We start from the raw sequence: 16087 nt of genomic DNA, 5'->3' as shown, positions 1-16087 counted from the left end.
GATTGTACTGCACTCCAGTTTCTGTCATTCTGATCATAGGGGCTGGGAAAGATGGGAACTGGAGTCAAACAACATCCAGAAGGACACAGGTTCCCCAAATCTGAACCACTCCAAATCCCTCTTGGATGTGTGAAAACACGTACCTGGTTCTTTGAATCCTAGCCCTCATACTGTGCACTTTTTCAATTTATATTAAGACATTTTCATTCATCAACCAACCTTTGTGCCACAGAGAAGCACAAAATTTCTCACAAGGAAGGAACATCTTTCCCATGCTAGAAAATTGCTGGCATAGCTTTTAAAATAAAATTAAAACCTCATCATTTGAACATGAAGTCTGTGTGAAATCATTGTGGAAAATACTGGAAAACACAGCACAGCACATTTCCACAGAAAGTGACCTTAAATTCCTATAAATCAGTGTCTTCTATTCTCTGTGGAAACTAAAAAAGACGAAGATTCGGTGATTCTTGATTTTTCTTTTCCCTTTTCTTTGTAACAGCATTGAATCAGCTCTGACTCAGGGTCAAACTACACATTACATTAAATGCATAGTGTGCAGGACCACATCAGGATCAAATCATATAGGGAAGGAGAGCTTTGATTCCAACAAAAATTATCCCACATGCAACACTTAGCCTTTGAAAAATGCCCCCTTAAGTGTAACTTGACCCTCAGGAGTGACTATTAGAAAGACAGACTTGGCCACTTAACTATGGTCCTCCAGATTTTGTTGGACTCCTCTTCCCATCAGCCACAGTGTGCATGATCAATGGCCAGGAATGATGGGAGGTGTAGTCCAACAATATATAAGTGGGGCACAAGTTCCCTGTCACTGCTCTAGCCATATATATTTAACATTACTAATAGTAGGTAGCTTATAATCAGGCATGAATAATACTTTTTACATGAATTTTAAACACACATGCACCAATTCCTGAGCAGCCTAGCTAATCGTACAATAAGATGCACATTTTAATGGCATTTGACGCCAAGATAAAAATACTTCCAAAATGACACTATACATTCTCACATTATGAAAATTGACTTCCTGACTTTGCCTTGTTTTGGTAATCCTATTCTTCTGAGTCTACTTCATGGGCTTTGTTTCGTGGCGAATGACATTTCTATGATGGATCCAGCCCAACCATTTAACAAAACAGTAGCCAAGTTCAAAGAAAAGAGGAAGGAAGAAAAGAGACAACCCAGAGATGAGAGACAATTTGAAAAGATATTTCCAAGACCTACACCTAAAGACATGTCTGCCACAGTGTTTAAAAAACTGGAAAGCCTAAGGCAACCCGAAACAGCTTAATACAATTCGCCTGTCCTTCTCTGAATTATGTTTGGAGTCTGAAGGAGTAGGGAGAGATGATAGCAAACAAGATATTGCAACGCAGCAACTGCTAATGGTCTGAACATGGAAAATTGGAAGTCAGCCATGGACAACACAGTTACGTCAACTATTCTTCTGTGCAGGAAATAAAATACTCTCCGAAGAGACTCCAGAATATCATTGCCAGGCTGCTCTTGCCATCTCCAAATGACTTTAAGCCTCAAAGAGCCCCGCTGAAATGAAATTACAAGCTTCAAACATGTGGACCCTGCAAGGTGTGTGTTGACAGGTCCTCTTGTAACACAAAGCACACAATTCCCCATGGAAGTAGACTGGGAAATGTCAAAGCGAGAACCTACAGAACATAGCTGTGGAAAACTTCTCAGTCTTAATATACTAGATAGCAAATTGCAAAAAAAGACAGTTGTTTTACGGATCATGTGCTACACATATTTTTTTAAAATTAAATAAACACATAATAGTTTTCCCAAGTAATGTGTGATCTGAAAACAAGAGGGCACTATTCTTTTGACTTCCCTGCTGCCCTCTCCCCTGATCCGACTCTCGTGGTCTTTACTGCAGTGTAGGTCATCCTCCCCTCGTTTAGAGTTCTCTCTGCAGTTCACCATCAGTTCTCACTCGATCTCAGAGAGCAAGTCACGTGCCTGAAAAATTAAGCACACCCCCCATCTTTGCAGAGAACTCCAGCAACTCAGAAAGCTCGTCTCATAGCTTGTGTAGGAGGTGGAAAGAAAAAGTGCTAAATATGCATTCAATCCTGTGAATGCTCTTCACACAACATGCCCTAAAAATATATGCTAATTTACTGAATAACATGCTGTACACAGCTTAAAGAAAGGGTGTCTATCCAGGCCTTGGTTTATGTGCAGCCCAGCTCTTTAGGGTTACTGTACTCCGGTCACATCCACACCATACATACAAAGCACATAGTTTTCCCCAAAGTATCCTGGGAGCTGTAGTTTGTTAAACATGATGGGTGTTGTAGCCCAGTAAGGGCTAAACTACAGTTCCCAGGATTCTTCAGTGGGGGGAGCCATCCACTTTGAAGTAGATATGACCTCTCTGCTTCTCCATGGTTCAGCTTGTGGGCCGCCATTTTGAAAATGCTAATAGCTTGAGGGCTTAGCCCGCTGTGGTTCTGAACCAGGAAGCAGGTTCTTCCTTTCTCCAGCAGAACCCAACCTCTATCAAAGCATGCGCCGTGAAAGGGTGCATGAGCAGATTATCTAGATGCAGGGTCACAGTCCTTTGGTGGAAATCTCTAGAGAGTGAGTCAAGCCCTGCGCTTTTTGAATTCAGGCAGCCATTTTCCTTTTTCTTTTGTGGTTTCCCTCCACACATGGGACTTCAGGATTAATTGGTATTCCCCACTTATTTCCCCATAGACACTTGCAAAGGTGCTGACTTTGAAAGTGCTGGTGGTTGAGAAATGCTGGATTGCAATGGGCAAAGGAAGACAGGTCACCAGACAGAATGATGCCAAGCATCTGCCAGGTGAGTGACCCTGCCTACCTGTCAGGCCTGGCGAGGGTGGAATCTGGTCTGTTGGTCAGATCCACTTCCCCACCTGCAGATAATACAACACTGAAATGCTGTTTCTTCTTCTAGGATGGAGCATGGGGCTTATTTTTCTTTGCCAGCCTTCTATGGAAACAGGAATATCGCATGAAAGGACCCAGGATCCTCTTGCAGCCTAATGTGCCAGCAGCTATGCCTGGGGACTAAATAGACTCTGAGAGAGAAGTTATACAACCACTGATCAAGCTGAAGAACACACTTGAGCCTCCACAATTGTAAACCTAGCACTTTGAAGTATTACTGGGTGTGGTAATCATCATCATCATCATCCTTCTTCTTCCATCTATTGAACGTCATGCCAAGTGTCTCACAGTTGAATCACCTTTCCAGGGACTGCCCTTTTAAAGCTGTTTGGGGTGGGGTGTGGAAGACGAACAAAATCTTCTCAAAGTCTGGAAATAATCCTTCTCTAACTCTGTAATAAATCCTTCTCGTGCTTTTTCAACTCCTTCCCCCTCTTCTCCCTAAGGCAGACGTTCTGTGTATATATTAGAAGCTGATCTGATCTCTTTTAAAATTATGCCTTGAGAGCTCTGGACAATGAAAATACTGTCCACTGGGATCTAGCAGACGACCAAATAATTAAGCTGTTGTGACATGTGAGTGCAAAAGCTGTTAGAGGCGGATGCATTTATCTTGCATTGTTGACTCACCTCATGAATTCATCCCGACGTGGGTTGAACAAGTATTTAATGGAAGATCGGTATAATCCTTAAATAAGTTGTACTTTAAATGATAATAAATCAATGTTTCGAGGGGGAATCAGTTGCATTTAAGATTGATTTTATCAGTGGTGGGACTAAAGCAACATACCTTCTCTACCTTTCCTGACTCCCCAGTTTGTACTTATCTACATATAGATGTTGGAGGTAATATACAGATATATTGTATCTAAGCACATAATTATTCAAACACCCCCGCAAGGCTGAGCAGTATTACAATTCTCATATTGCTGATGAGGGGGTGGGAGGAATAAGAGACAATAATGATTTGAAGCCATCTTGCCATTTCAGAACAGGAGCAAGCCCTGAGTGGGAACTTCCCAGACTACAGCTCTGTCTCTCAAACATTGTTTGTGTCTACAAAGTGCCCTCATGGCTACTGTATTAACCTAATTCTTTGCATTTTTTATTTTTTCTTCTGCTTGCACATTCCCCACTTTATGTTAATAGCTTGCTCGATGAAGATCTCTGGAGAACTCAGTAGTTTGCCATACTTTTATGACAGAACTTTCTAAAAGTTCTGCACCCTTTCCAGCGACAAAATCCAGAAACCATCCACCCACCAACTTGTGGAATGCAGCTGTCAGATGTTGAAAAGAACTCTGATTTCCAAGTTGCCAATAGTTTGGAATGTTGCTGTTCAATGTCTTCATATTGCAAACACAATTTTCAGCCCAATTTTCTTTATTACCATGTCAGCTTGTTTAAGGATTTGGCTTAAACCCAACAACCTTCAGAATGGCTCACAATTGCAGAATCTAAATACAATAAATCACAGCCAAGAACGACAACAACAAAATAGCCAGGAGAAGATCAGATCAGAAGAGCCAAAAACGATATAGTAGCACAATTAATTTAGCTGTCCCAAAACCTGCCTTAAAAGGGCTAATTTTGATCAATAGTCATGCAAACTTCTTTGCTGAAGACATACTGGAAAGTCGGGGAGAAACCCACGTTTTCTAAGTAGAGGGAAATTTTTAAAATGTTCCCTTTTCCTTTTAATTGGGGGAGCCCATCCTACAGGGAGCCCCAGTGAAGGTTGACCACGAGAGTGAGGCCAAAATGAAGGAGCAATTCACAAACACACACTGTTGTCTTCCTATTTCTTTGCTATACCACAATGAGTATGTTTTCTGAGAGCCATGCAGATAGAATGAATAAAAACGGCCTTCCTGATTCCAACATAATTACAAGTATTACTTGTGTGAAAGATGCACAAGTAATAAAAAATACAGAGAGAGGCTTTCTTCTTAATCGCGATCCACCAGGTTCCCTAGTGGTTTGTAGCTTGTTCATTGTAAATGTTGGAAAATGGCATTAGAAAAGAGCTTAAACCAAATGCACAGTAAAACAGAGTTTCCTTTATCAATAATAATAATGAAGTAGAGAAGAATTGCCAAAAAAAAAGAGGCCACTACAATTTCTCCGGAGAGAAGTTACTCACAACAAGGCTTTTATAGAAGACAAGAAACTGAAAATGGAGTTTAACATTCTCAGAGCAGCTTAACAATCCATCTCTCTTCCCAGTGAAGTCTGAGCCCTGTGGCTCTGTGAGAGGAACAGGGAGTCTTCTAACTACTTTCAGCACCCTTGACAACTAGGATTGTTTGGCAAAAACCATGGTTGTTTACAGTGCTACAATCCTGCTTTAAATGCCTCGTGGGTCACCTTCAGGAGAAGAAAGCCACTTCCGCCCTACAGAGGAAGTGGGGTTGTGGGCTTCACGGCCCCACCATGTGCAGGGCGGCTGGAGCCCAGCTCCATGCGATTGGGAGATTCCCGGCCGTGTCACACCCTGGCCAGCCAATTGGCTGGCTCTGGGGGTGTGGCCTGCCCTATTTAAGGCCGGACACGGCCAGGAGTAAACCCTACACAAATCCAGAGTAAAGTAGCTAAGACCGTTGGAAAGGGCGTTGTACACCTCTCTCTGCCAAGCTGCTGTCAAAAGTATTGCTCTGCTTTCCTTTGAACCACATCAGCAAGGCTGAGAAAAGGGTCTTGTGGTCTGGGCAGTCCAGGACCTCCATACACACTGCCACGGCTTGCACCCCTGGGGTGGCCACTTTGGTGCTGTTAACTCAGCAAAAACAATGCAAGAGGCTGCCATCATGAGTTATCGGTCTTTGCAGCCACAGCAGGCTCTGCGATTCCCCAGCAGTTTGACTTTGGCCCCAGAGGCACACTCCATTGTCTCTCAAGACAGACAGATGCCAACAACAAAAACCAATGTATAGTGCTTATGGGGTCTAAGACTGGGCACACTTTGTTTTAAATCCACACTCAGAAACGACACTCACCTCTGAGTGTGGGTGAGCCAATTGCTATATTGGTCTCACAGAGACCAATGTGAAGATAAAACTAGGGCAGAGGGACAGAGAAGAAACGTGTGTGTTGCCCTGATCTACTTTAAGGGTGAGATATAAAAGCGTGAAATATTAAACAAACACGGGGTTGGCTGTCATAGCGCTGCGCATTGTGCTGATTCAGACAGAGTATATTGTGGGGTGAGGTAATGCTTAACACAATTATTTGAAGTGAGGGGCAGGGCAACAAGTAGTATCCCATCATATGTCCGGCAGTTACCTGGACATAACAACAAAAACAGGTAGTAAAGAAAAATGGGATGGGGGGGTAGAGCTTAAGTTGTAGACAATCTTAAAACAGGGCTGTGGACTCCAAATCCCATCAACCCCAGCCAGTGTTGTCAGTGGTCAAGTATTATGGGATCGGTAGCCCAATGACGTCTGGAGGGCCACCGGTTCCCCTGCTTCTGCATTTAAAAGGCATAAAAATACCACAGAAAAATATCAGCATTAAATCCATCCCTCTCAGATTTATAGTAGGTAAACTAACCTGTTTGGCCAACTGGTCCTTCTTGACAAAGCCAGTGGCAGCGGCGATATTTCCGGCACCTTCCACTGTCTTTTGTGCCACGGCTGTGACGCCAGTCACTACAGCTCCTCCCACGTTTGACACTCCCTCTTTAGTTTTCTCTGCCACTGTGGAAAAGGCAAAAGGCAAATCCCCTCAGGTTTCGGTTTTGAGGTAAACTTGACCTGCTCGCAGCTCTTGACATCGTATAAAAGCAAGTTGGCTCTGCGTGAGTCTCCCTTCAGGAAGATTTCTCCACAAGACTTCATGGCATGTGGGACTCTCCCACAGCAACACATGCTGTAGCAGCCCAGAGTCCAGACCTGCTAGCCTGAGCACAACCCTACCTTTCCTTGGGTTACAGAATCAGTGACAGAGCATGTAACTTTGCATGTGGAACCTCTAGGGACAGGAGAGCCCATCAGTTTTGGGTTTCTCTTGGTTTCTCATTTTTCCAGGTTTGCACTTCATCACTTTTCCAAACAGGTTGGGATTTATGTTAGACTTAGCGGGTGCGTGGGGAGCAGAAAAAGGAAGAAAACGTTCCTTTGCAGAAGGAGAAATCCTTGCAATGAAGGAGCATTTCGCTTAGTGCTCCATTGAATACAACCGTATTTCTTTTAAATAACTGCTGGGGGAGGGGGAAATACATGAGCAAATATGTTATGCATGTTATATTTTAGCCTTCTCTGGATGGCAAAGATTTGCAATCCTATCATTGTCCCAGGACTTTGTGCTTTGTGGGGCAGGAGAAGGGAGAGTAGACAAGATCAGCTACCAGCCCCCTTAACATTTCCCCATGCATGGAGCTGGGCACTAAAGGGGGTGAGGGGTGGGCAGGGAAGAATGCAGGATTTATTTATTTTTTTATGTCCTCCTGAAAATTCATCAGCATTTTCTGCTAAGAAATGCATATGCAACTTTGCCTAATGTACACAATTTTGCAAAGCAATTTTCCTCTACATTCTTTGCATCTTATTTTCACTAAAATGTGCATTTTTCGATACGCTTTATCCCAGCATGTGCATTTTTAATATACATTACTGAGCACTGCAAAATGCAGAGAAGTGTGAATTGGTGTGTTTCAGTTCATGTATTGTTTTGGAAAGTGCCCGTTAGGTAGGCTCGCCTTTAAATAGGAACTGAATTGAATTTCTTCCTCATCCCAATAGGCCAGGGAGATTGTTTCAGGGGAAATGCAGAAAAGGTTCTCTGCCTGTGCTAAAGTTATAGCTGCGGGCACATTTGTTCCCCAGCAAGACTGAGTTGTGTGCTTTCCAGCATGCTTGATTTTATCCCACACCTACTTGCCTCCATGAATCAGAGCCTACTCAGAAATAAAGGTCTCTTGAAGGGATAGGTGGGAGGTTTAGCATGGATTTAGAAACAGAGATGCAGTGATGGGCTTACCTGTTGTAACCCCATGAACAACTCCGTCCCTGGTCTTCGAACCTGTTTTTTAAAATATATATTTAAAAGGAGAAGAATTAATAAGCAGCGGGGCTCAGTAAAACGGTTTTTAGTAAACATGCAGGCAGAGAATCACAGTATTTTATATGCACCCCACTTCCCCAAGGAATAGCAAGCTTGGAGGGCAACTTTTTACAGAGCCAGTTTTCTTGTGAAAACTTGTAATAGTTTTCTGTATTTGTTGAGCCAAAGATAGAATCATAGAGTTGGAAGGGACCGTAAGGGTCATTTAGTCCAACTCCCTGCGAAGCAGGAATCTTTTTGCCTAATGTGGGGCTCGGACCCACAACCTTGAGATTTAAGAGTCTCATGCTCTACTGACTGAGGTAGGTGGATGCATGGTGGTTTGTATCCACATTTACTTGGGAGCAAGTCCTATTTGACTCAATGAGACTGACTTCTAAGTCGAAATGTATTGGACTGCATTGTTGCTCCCCCAAAGCCCAATGGCAACCCTCCACAATCCACCCACAGAGACTGCTTCTTCTGTTTGCATGTAAACAAAGCAAGTCCCTCAAAACCAGTTTCAACAAAACTGGAAAACTGTTTTCTTTGGTTCTCACTCAGACCAGAAGGGTGTGGCCTGCACTCCACGCTGACATTAACAAACCAATGAACAACAACCATAGTAACTGGTGGCCAATCACTAAACAGGAAGACATATGTGCTCTGCCCTGCCCCAAGTGGTGAGAAGTTCCAGCTCACGCCATCCTTTGGAGGAAAGAGAGTGCTTCACACACACCTTGCATCAGCTTCTCCCCTTACTGTTTGCTTTGGAGATCACCCTCTCAAAGCTCTGATGGCCAACACTCAAGAGAAATCTCTATACAGTATATGTATTAAGCATTCAGCTCCCATTGAGAAAACACCAACCACTCACAACTGAGCCATTAAACAAGCCATCTTCCTAGAAAAGGAATGGCTGATGGCCAGATATAACAGTTTCATGCAACTGTAATGATAATATAATGTTAGGTTGCTTTCAGATGCAGGGAGCTTAAGATTGCAAGTAGGTCTTTCAGATGTCAGAAAGAGGTTGGCAACAGGATCGTGGTTGTTGTTTTTAACTGACTTGATTTGCAACAGAAAGGGTAATTGGGTTAAATTGGGGAAGGAGGGAATGGAAGCTGGCATTTTGATGCCAACAACACCATGCGCATGCTGTGAAAAACCTGTATGCATGAGCTCCACTGCCCCCACAACACCTGCCTGGAAGCATCCTTAGAACTCAGTTTCATAGGATGCTATCAATACCTGAAGTCTGCTTATAGTGCCGTAAAGTAGGGCTGTTTGCAGTTCTGTGATCTGGAAAAGACTGGGAGAGTGTGGGCTAGCAAGAGAGAAAGGAACATGGTATTTCATGCCCTGAGCTGTCATTTTGCACAAAGAGGATAACTTCCGTTTTGCAGATTCAAGACTCACTCTACCTTGGCAGGCGGGAGGGGAAGGTCTATACAACACCATTAACATACAAAGCTGCCTTATACCAGATCCGACCATTGAGCCCATTCAGCCCAGTCTAGTCTACTCCGACTGGCAGCAGCTCTCCAAATCTCAAACTGATACCTTTCTTATCATCTGTCTGATTGTTTCAACCAGAGATGCCAGGGATTGAAACTGGGATTTTCTGTATGTGAAACACACCTGTCACCTGCTAGCCTGGATAGCTCAGTTGGTTAGAGTGTTGTGCTGTTAATGGCACGGTTGCAGGTTCGATCCCTGCAAGGGACAGCGGCATATTCCTGCATTGGAGGGGTTGGACGAGATGATCCTCAGGGTCCATTCCACCTCTACAATTCTACGATTCTATGGTCCTTCCTTCTCTGTCTAATATATGTAGTGACTGCAGGATAGAGTCATGTGTTTACCACTTTCTGCAGACACCATGGTGCCAAGAATGAAAACATCAAAATGATTCCAGTATCTACAAAATGTAGGAAAAAAGCAATATGTGAATCAGCCATGAGGGATGCAGTTACTGTTCCAGGTACGAAATCCTGGCAGAGCAATCTTTTGCAATCCGTAAGACTGGCAGAGGTATGCCATGTATCATTTCTATACCTTTCAAGTGAGAACATAGTAATGTATGGGTAAAAGAATCTGACAAATTGTTTTCTAAAAGGCACCCATATAATATTTTACTACAGCTGGGCTGAAGGGGCAGACATTGGCTATGTTTGCACATCATGGTAGGCCATAAACGATGGCTTGCTGTGGAGAAGCAAATCACAACCACTTCTTTACCCCCGCTTCACACTGCGAGAAAACAATCCATAATTCCTGGTTTATGATTAGGGATGTTATGGAAATTCCAATAAAAGTGAGTAAGGAAGTGGTAATTGTTGCAGTTGGTGTGTTCATCTGTGTTCAGGAATGGATATCAGTCAAGCGAATGCGATCAGTATTCAATCATATTGTTGTTGGTTTAAAATCTGCAAATGTTATGTAGTTAAGTAAAGGTAAAGGGACCCCTGACCATTAGGTCCAGTCGTGACCGACTCTGGGGTTGCGGCGCTCATCTCGCTTTATTGGCCAAGGGAGCTGGCGTACAGCTTCTGGGTCATGTGGCCAGCATGACTAAGCCACTTCTGGCGAACCAGAGCAGCGCACGGAAATGCTGTTTACCTTCCCGCCAGAGCGGTACCTATTTATCTACTTGCACTTTAACATGCTTTCAAACTGCTTGGTTGGCAGGAGCAGGGACCGAGCAATGGGAGCTCACCCCGTCGCGGGGATTCGAACCGCCAACCTTCTGATCGGCAAGCCCTAGGTTTAACCCACAGCGCCAACTGCGTCCCTTATGATTTGTTTAGATGTGTCCTTTGCAATGAAATGAACGTAAGTTATGTAACTTAAGAGAAATAGTGAACAACAAGAAGAACAATGTAGCATTTGGTACAGTGGTCAGGTTGCTGCACTGAACCAGGGACCCGAGGGTTCAAATCACTGGCTGATGTTTCTGACCTTTGCGTACCTCGCAGGGTTGTCCTGAGTATGAAGCGCAGAAGAGAACCATGTCTGCCACCTTGTTCTCCTTGGAGGAAAGGTGGTCTAGAAACATCATAAATAAACAAAATATTTTTGCTACCTGCAAAGTCATGGCATCCTGAGGCAAAGTGATGGGGAACTTCTTGAGTCAGTGGGCCAAGGTGGGCTTACCTGGCTGAAGTGGGCTAGAGTGGCCAGTTCTGCATCACAAAGAAGAAAAGAAAGAGGACACAGGCCAGCACATCATGTGCATATGCTAAATTTATACAGATGCAAATTTAGCAGCGATTGCTGTTATTTAAACTGGATCACAGCACCTCTCACACTGACACCATCTGCTATTCAGGTGCTAGCTGCTGATGGGCAGCTTCCAGGCTCCTGCTCAAGGTTTTAAATTTTTAACCCAGATTTGGACCAGACAGCCTTTCAAACAGAGGTCTCCTTCAAAGGGAGGACTGCTTTCTGATAATCCTTCCAAACAGGGGGTTGTTTGGGGCACACGGCTATCCTAGTGGTGGCTCTGCTCTCTAGACAGCAGCCTGCAGCTGGGTCTAGTCTGCCTTTCAATTTCCCACTGTGATAAGAATTTTAAGGTCTTAGATATATATTAAATGTTCATAAATGTACCAACCAAGCACGTACATAAATCAGCACAGGAAGACTGACCTGAAACCATTTTTTATTCTCAGACTGACCAAATGTTTTCTCTGAAAGGTCAAAGGAAAATAGAAAAGCCTCCCCATTGTCTTTTCCTTCACAAATCCTGTCTTAAGGGTATGTCTGTCTGTGTTTGAATGGGGTGAGCCTGTAACCTGGCTCAGGAAGTAAGTATCTATCATTACAAAAGACTGGCCAGGCTTCCCAGGGTATCCAATCAAGTGAGCATTAACAGGTAACCTGTCAGACGAGATAAACAACGCACTCAGATTTCTGCTGTAGGCCGCCTTTTCTGTGATGCAGGTATGATGTATCTGGGAGGGGTGGTCTTGAACTACACCCCTTCTGTGATGTAGGTATGATGTATGGAGAGGTGGCCTTGAGCTCCAGGGCAGGGCAATTTAAAATGTCTATATAAGGGTGGACACACCTTTGTTCTGGGTCCCTCCTCCTTTCCTGCATGTGAGGGAGCACCCTGTTGCAACAGATCAATAAAGATCAGGCTTACTAGCTGCTTTGCTTCTCAATATTCTCTGGTTGGCCTCTGTTATTTTCTCCTACCAATAGGGAACCTATGTAATGGGCTCTTGGATACCCCATAAGGGAAAAAGGGCACATTTTGTTTACAACATGTGCCAAAGAAAATCTAGGTAAGGAGGTTTGCAGGGAATTGAATGATTGCCTAGACCCGGCCATCTGGTGCTAGTCCAAGTTCTGGGCCTGGAAAAATAAAAGAAGGGGAGGGCAGGTGGGTAACAGCACTGGGCCCTGGCAAAACACTGGGACCCCAACATCTGCCCCAGGGTGATGACCCCAGCCCCATCCAAAGAATTTTTGTACTCATTCTTTCTTTCCCACACACTTCCACTGATTTGCCTGACATATTTTCCTCTCTTTTACAAATCAGTCGAAGAAGAAATAAAGGGATTTCTTTGTCCTTTGCTCTGATGGTTGGCCATTTCCCCGATGTGCAAGCAGGGGGTCGATCTCCCACAGACAGTCTGGCATCTTTACTAAGCAGGCTACCTTACGGTTCCATAGCAAGCATGAGGTCATCTCACGTGACAAAGGCAGAGCAGCCATGCCTTTATTAAATAATCCGGTTTTTGATTTCCATATTTCCCTCCTGGTTACCAAGGGATATTTTTTTCAGAGATGATCATAGAATTGTAAGATGATCCTAGGTATACTATTACAGATTTAGGAGGGGGGACTGCCTTAAACCCTAGAAATTAATAAATGGTAGGATTTTGATTATTTGGGGGGTATTGAGGGGAAGATTGGAGGCCAGTGGAAAAGTGTAAGCTAAGCCAGGGCCTCACCTGGGATGAAGGCATTCATATGACAAAAGGTGTTGATGGCCCATATAGGAGGAATCTTGGGATCTATAGGAGAGTCTTCAGAGCGAGGTGTGTTGGGAAGGAGAAGAAGGGGAGAACAAAGGGGGAGATGGATCTTGGCTGGATGATGGCTGGTAGAGATGCCTTGCACTCCAGTGCTGCACTGCTGTGGGGAACAAGCCTCTCTTGAAGGGGTAAATATGTGAATAAAACCTAGTTCTGAAAGCTACAACCGTATTTGCTGTGTCTTCAATTCTCCAAACCCTGGGTGAGAGCCCAGAACTCCCTGGCATCTTGCCAACGCTTGGCAGGAAGTGTGGGTGGCACCCAACACAATACAATACAGAAGGTCTCATGGTTTCAGGCTGAGAGACCAGCAGGACCAGCTGGCAAGCCTGTGTGGGACACAGGTCATGAACCCCTGGTGTTGCTGGACTACAGATCCCATCATCCCTGACCATTGACTATGCTAGTGCGGGACAATAGAGTAGGTAGAGTACAAAAACATCCGGAAGGTACCACACTGGATACCCTAGTTGGAGATGCTGTTATTTTCTTTTGTGCGGTTTCATATAGTCACCTTGGAGTGTGACTCCCCACAGTTGTGCTGCTCCTGTAGAAACATAGGTTGTAGAGTTGGAAAGGACCCAAAGGGTCATCTCGTTCAATACCCCTCTTCCCCCCGCAATGCAGGGCCCACAACTGTTGTGAGGTTTCAAAACACATGCTTATGAAGAAAGCGCCAATCTGGAACACCCGCTACAAAAGATTAGCACAAATAAAATAAAATCACCTTCAAAAATAGGTGCTAAAACCCAATATACATATCAGGGATTAACAAGTCGTCGTGTGAATCATTCCTGAATTGATTCTGAAACTTTTTGTATAATGACATGACCATGTGTACATCATCACGCTCTACTACTGCAATCATATACCTGTCTATTCATATTTAAGCCCCACTGTAGTCGATAGGACTTAATCCCAGGTAAGCGCAAATATAGAATTGCAACCTTTGTCACTACTAATCCCTCCCATCTTTCTATTAAATGGCTTGCAATGAACTGGAATAATTAAAATTATAATTAATGGGAAAACATCAATTAACAAAAAGTGACTATTAATGAATGTTAAGAAAATTAATCAAATAAATAAAAACGAGACCCTGCTGGGTACTTTGAAGTCAGTTGGATGATTAACGTGTTTAAAAATTATGCCATGTGGTTAAATGATCTGCTCTACACTCTGCTGCACTGATTCCAACAAAACTTCCAGGCTTATCTATATGAAAGAGCCAACAAAATGCTAAGTGCTATAGCAATGGTACCCAGGAAGGGAAAAAACACAGAAAGTTCCCTTCTCTTTTCTAAAAACATTGTATGCAATAAAGAGTTCACCAACTGAAATTAATGAACATGACTAAGGTCGATTAATTTCAAAACATCTAGACTGAGTAGCAGTACCACCATAGTTATTGAGTCTCTGGCCACATTCACACCATACATTTAAAGCACTGTAATACGCAAGTGGTGCTGTGGGTTAAACCGCAGAGCCTAGGACTTGCCGATCAGAAGGTCGGCGGTTCGAATCCCCACGACGGGGTGACCTCCCGTTGCTCGGTCCCTGCTCCTGCCAACCTAGCAGTTTGAAAGCACGTCAAAGTGCAAGTAGATAAATAGGTACCACTCCAGCAGGAAGGTAAATGGTGTTTCCATGCACTGCTCTGGTTTGCCAGAAGCGGCTTAGTCATGCTGGCCACATGACCTGGAAGCTGTACGCCGGCTCCCTCGGCCAATAAAGCAAGATGAGCGCCACAACCCCAGAGTCGGCCACAACTGGACCTAACGGTCAGGGGTCCCTTTACCTTTACCTTAATACCACTTCAAACAGTCATGGCTTCCGTCAAATAATTTTGGGAGCTGTAGTTTGTTAAAGGTGTTGCGAGTTGTTAGGAGGCCCCTATTCCTCTCACAGAGCTACAATTCCGAGAGTTTCTTGTAAAAAGGGAATGCCATTTGTTAAACCATTCTTGTATTTGTACAAATTGCTAGCATTGTCGTTCTCCAGGATTCAACTGCCCTCTCAGAGACTCCTAAGTGAAGTAACATCTCTGAAGGAGGAATGGGTGCACCCTTGTCTTTTGCACATATATCCATGTAAATCAGGGGTGGGGAGTCCCAGGCCCGGGGGTGAAATGTTGCTTGACCCTTGTAACTATTCCCAGGCTGCCCCCTTCACTGGTCCTGCTCCATACCTTGAGTGTTTTTTGGCTGGAACAGGTCCTTGAATTCTGATCACGCTTCTTCCTTGTCTGGATGGAGGGTAGAGAGGTGCGAGAGTGTGTCCAGAAACTAGCTCACTATACAAAGGTAAAATTTATATTTGCATACCCTCCAACACCCTGAAGGCAAAAATGGGGGTGCCATCTTCCTGGAAGCCATCTTCCTGTTTTTTCTTGAGAGAGAGAACCTTGGCCATTTTGGGCGCCATGATCTTGCATGATTTCGTGTTGCAATTGCCCCATGAAAACAGTGCTTTGTTCAGGCACTGTGCCCCAAAACACGCATTTTGGGGCACCACACAAGTTCGTGACCCTGAAAAAGCACTTTTTTTGGGGGGAGGGGGAATTGCGACACAAAACCAAGTGAGGTAATGGTGCCCCCAATGCCTGCTGCTTTCTTGTGAGAAAAAAAGGGGTTGACATGGTTTTTGACATGGTTTTGGGGGGTGGGATGCGCTTGTGGTTCTGCTAATTTTTGCCTCTGGCCCTGCCTACCAATAGTATGTGGCCCTCAGAAGATTGGCTGGAAAGGAATGTGCCCCTCAAGCCAAATAAATGTTCCCCAATCCCAATGTAAACGCATGTACATGAACACCAAGGCGTCGTTTTACATCCTACGGCTGCTGAGGTAGGTTGAAATGGCTAAGGAGTCTATGGAAACTTAGCTTTTCAAGTAGATTATTTGGGCTATTACCCTCTTGGCTTTTAAACTAGTGGAGGGCAGGCTATTGAAAGCAAAGCTAAGGCTTGGCTGGCCCTGCCATTAGGCAAAGAGAAGCAGCTGCCTTAGACAGCAGTTACAGGTGGCAAGGAGTGACAGTGA

General features: G+C 44.2%; 1 protein-coding gene across 1 annotated transcript in view; it reads right to left on the bottom strand.

Moving 5' to 3' along the window:
- The window catches only part of SNCA (synuclein alpha), a 55226-nt gene that overhangs the window by 29298 nt on the left and 9841 nt on the right, over positions 1-16087 (bottom strand). Inside the window, exons 3-4 of the mRNA XM_083572005.1 lie at positions 7939-7980; positions 6511-6656 (exon numbers count right to left, since the gene is read on the bottom strand). Coding sequence (XP_083428131.1) covers positions 6511-6656; positions 7939-7980 — 188 coding nt within the window. The remainder of the gene's footprint in view (positions 1-6510; positions 6657-7938; positions 7981-16087) is intronic.

The sequence above is a fragment of the Podarcis filfolensis genome (genome assembly GCF_964270895.1).
Source record: "Podarcis filfolensis genome assembly, chromosome: 9".
Taxonomy (NCBI): Eukaryota; Metazoa; Chordata; class Lepidosauria; order Squamata; family Lacertidae; genus Podarcis; species Podarcis filfolensis.
This window is presented reverse-complemented; position numbering and strand designations above follow the sequence as displayed.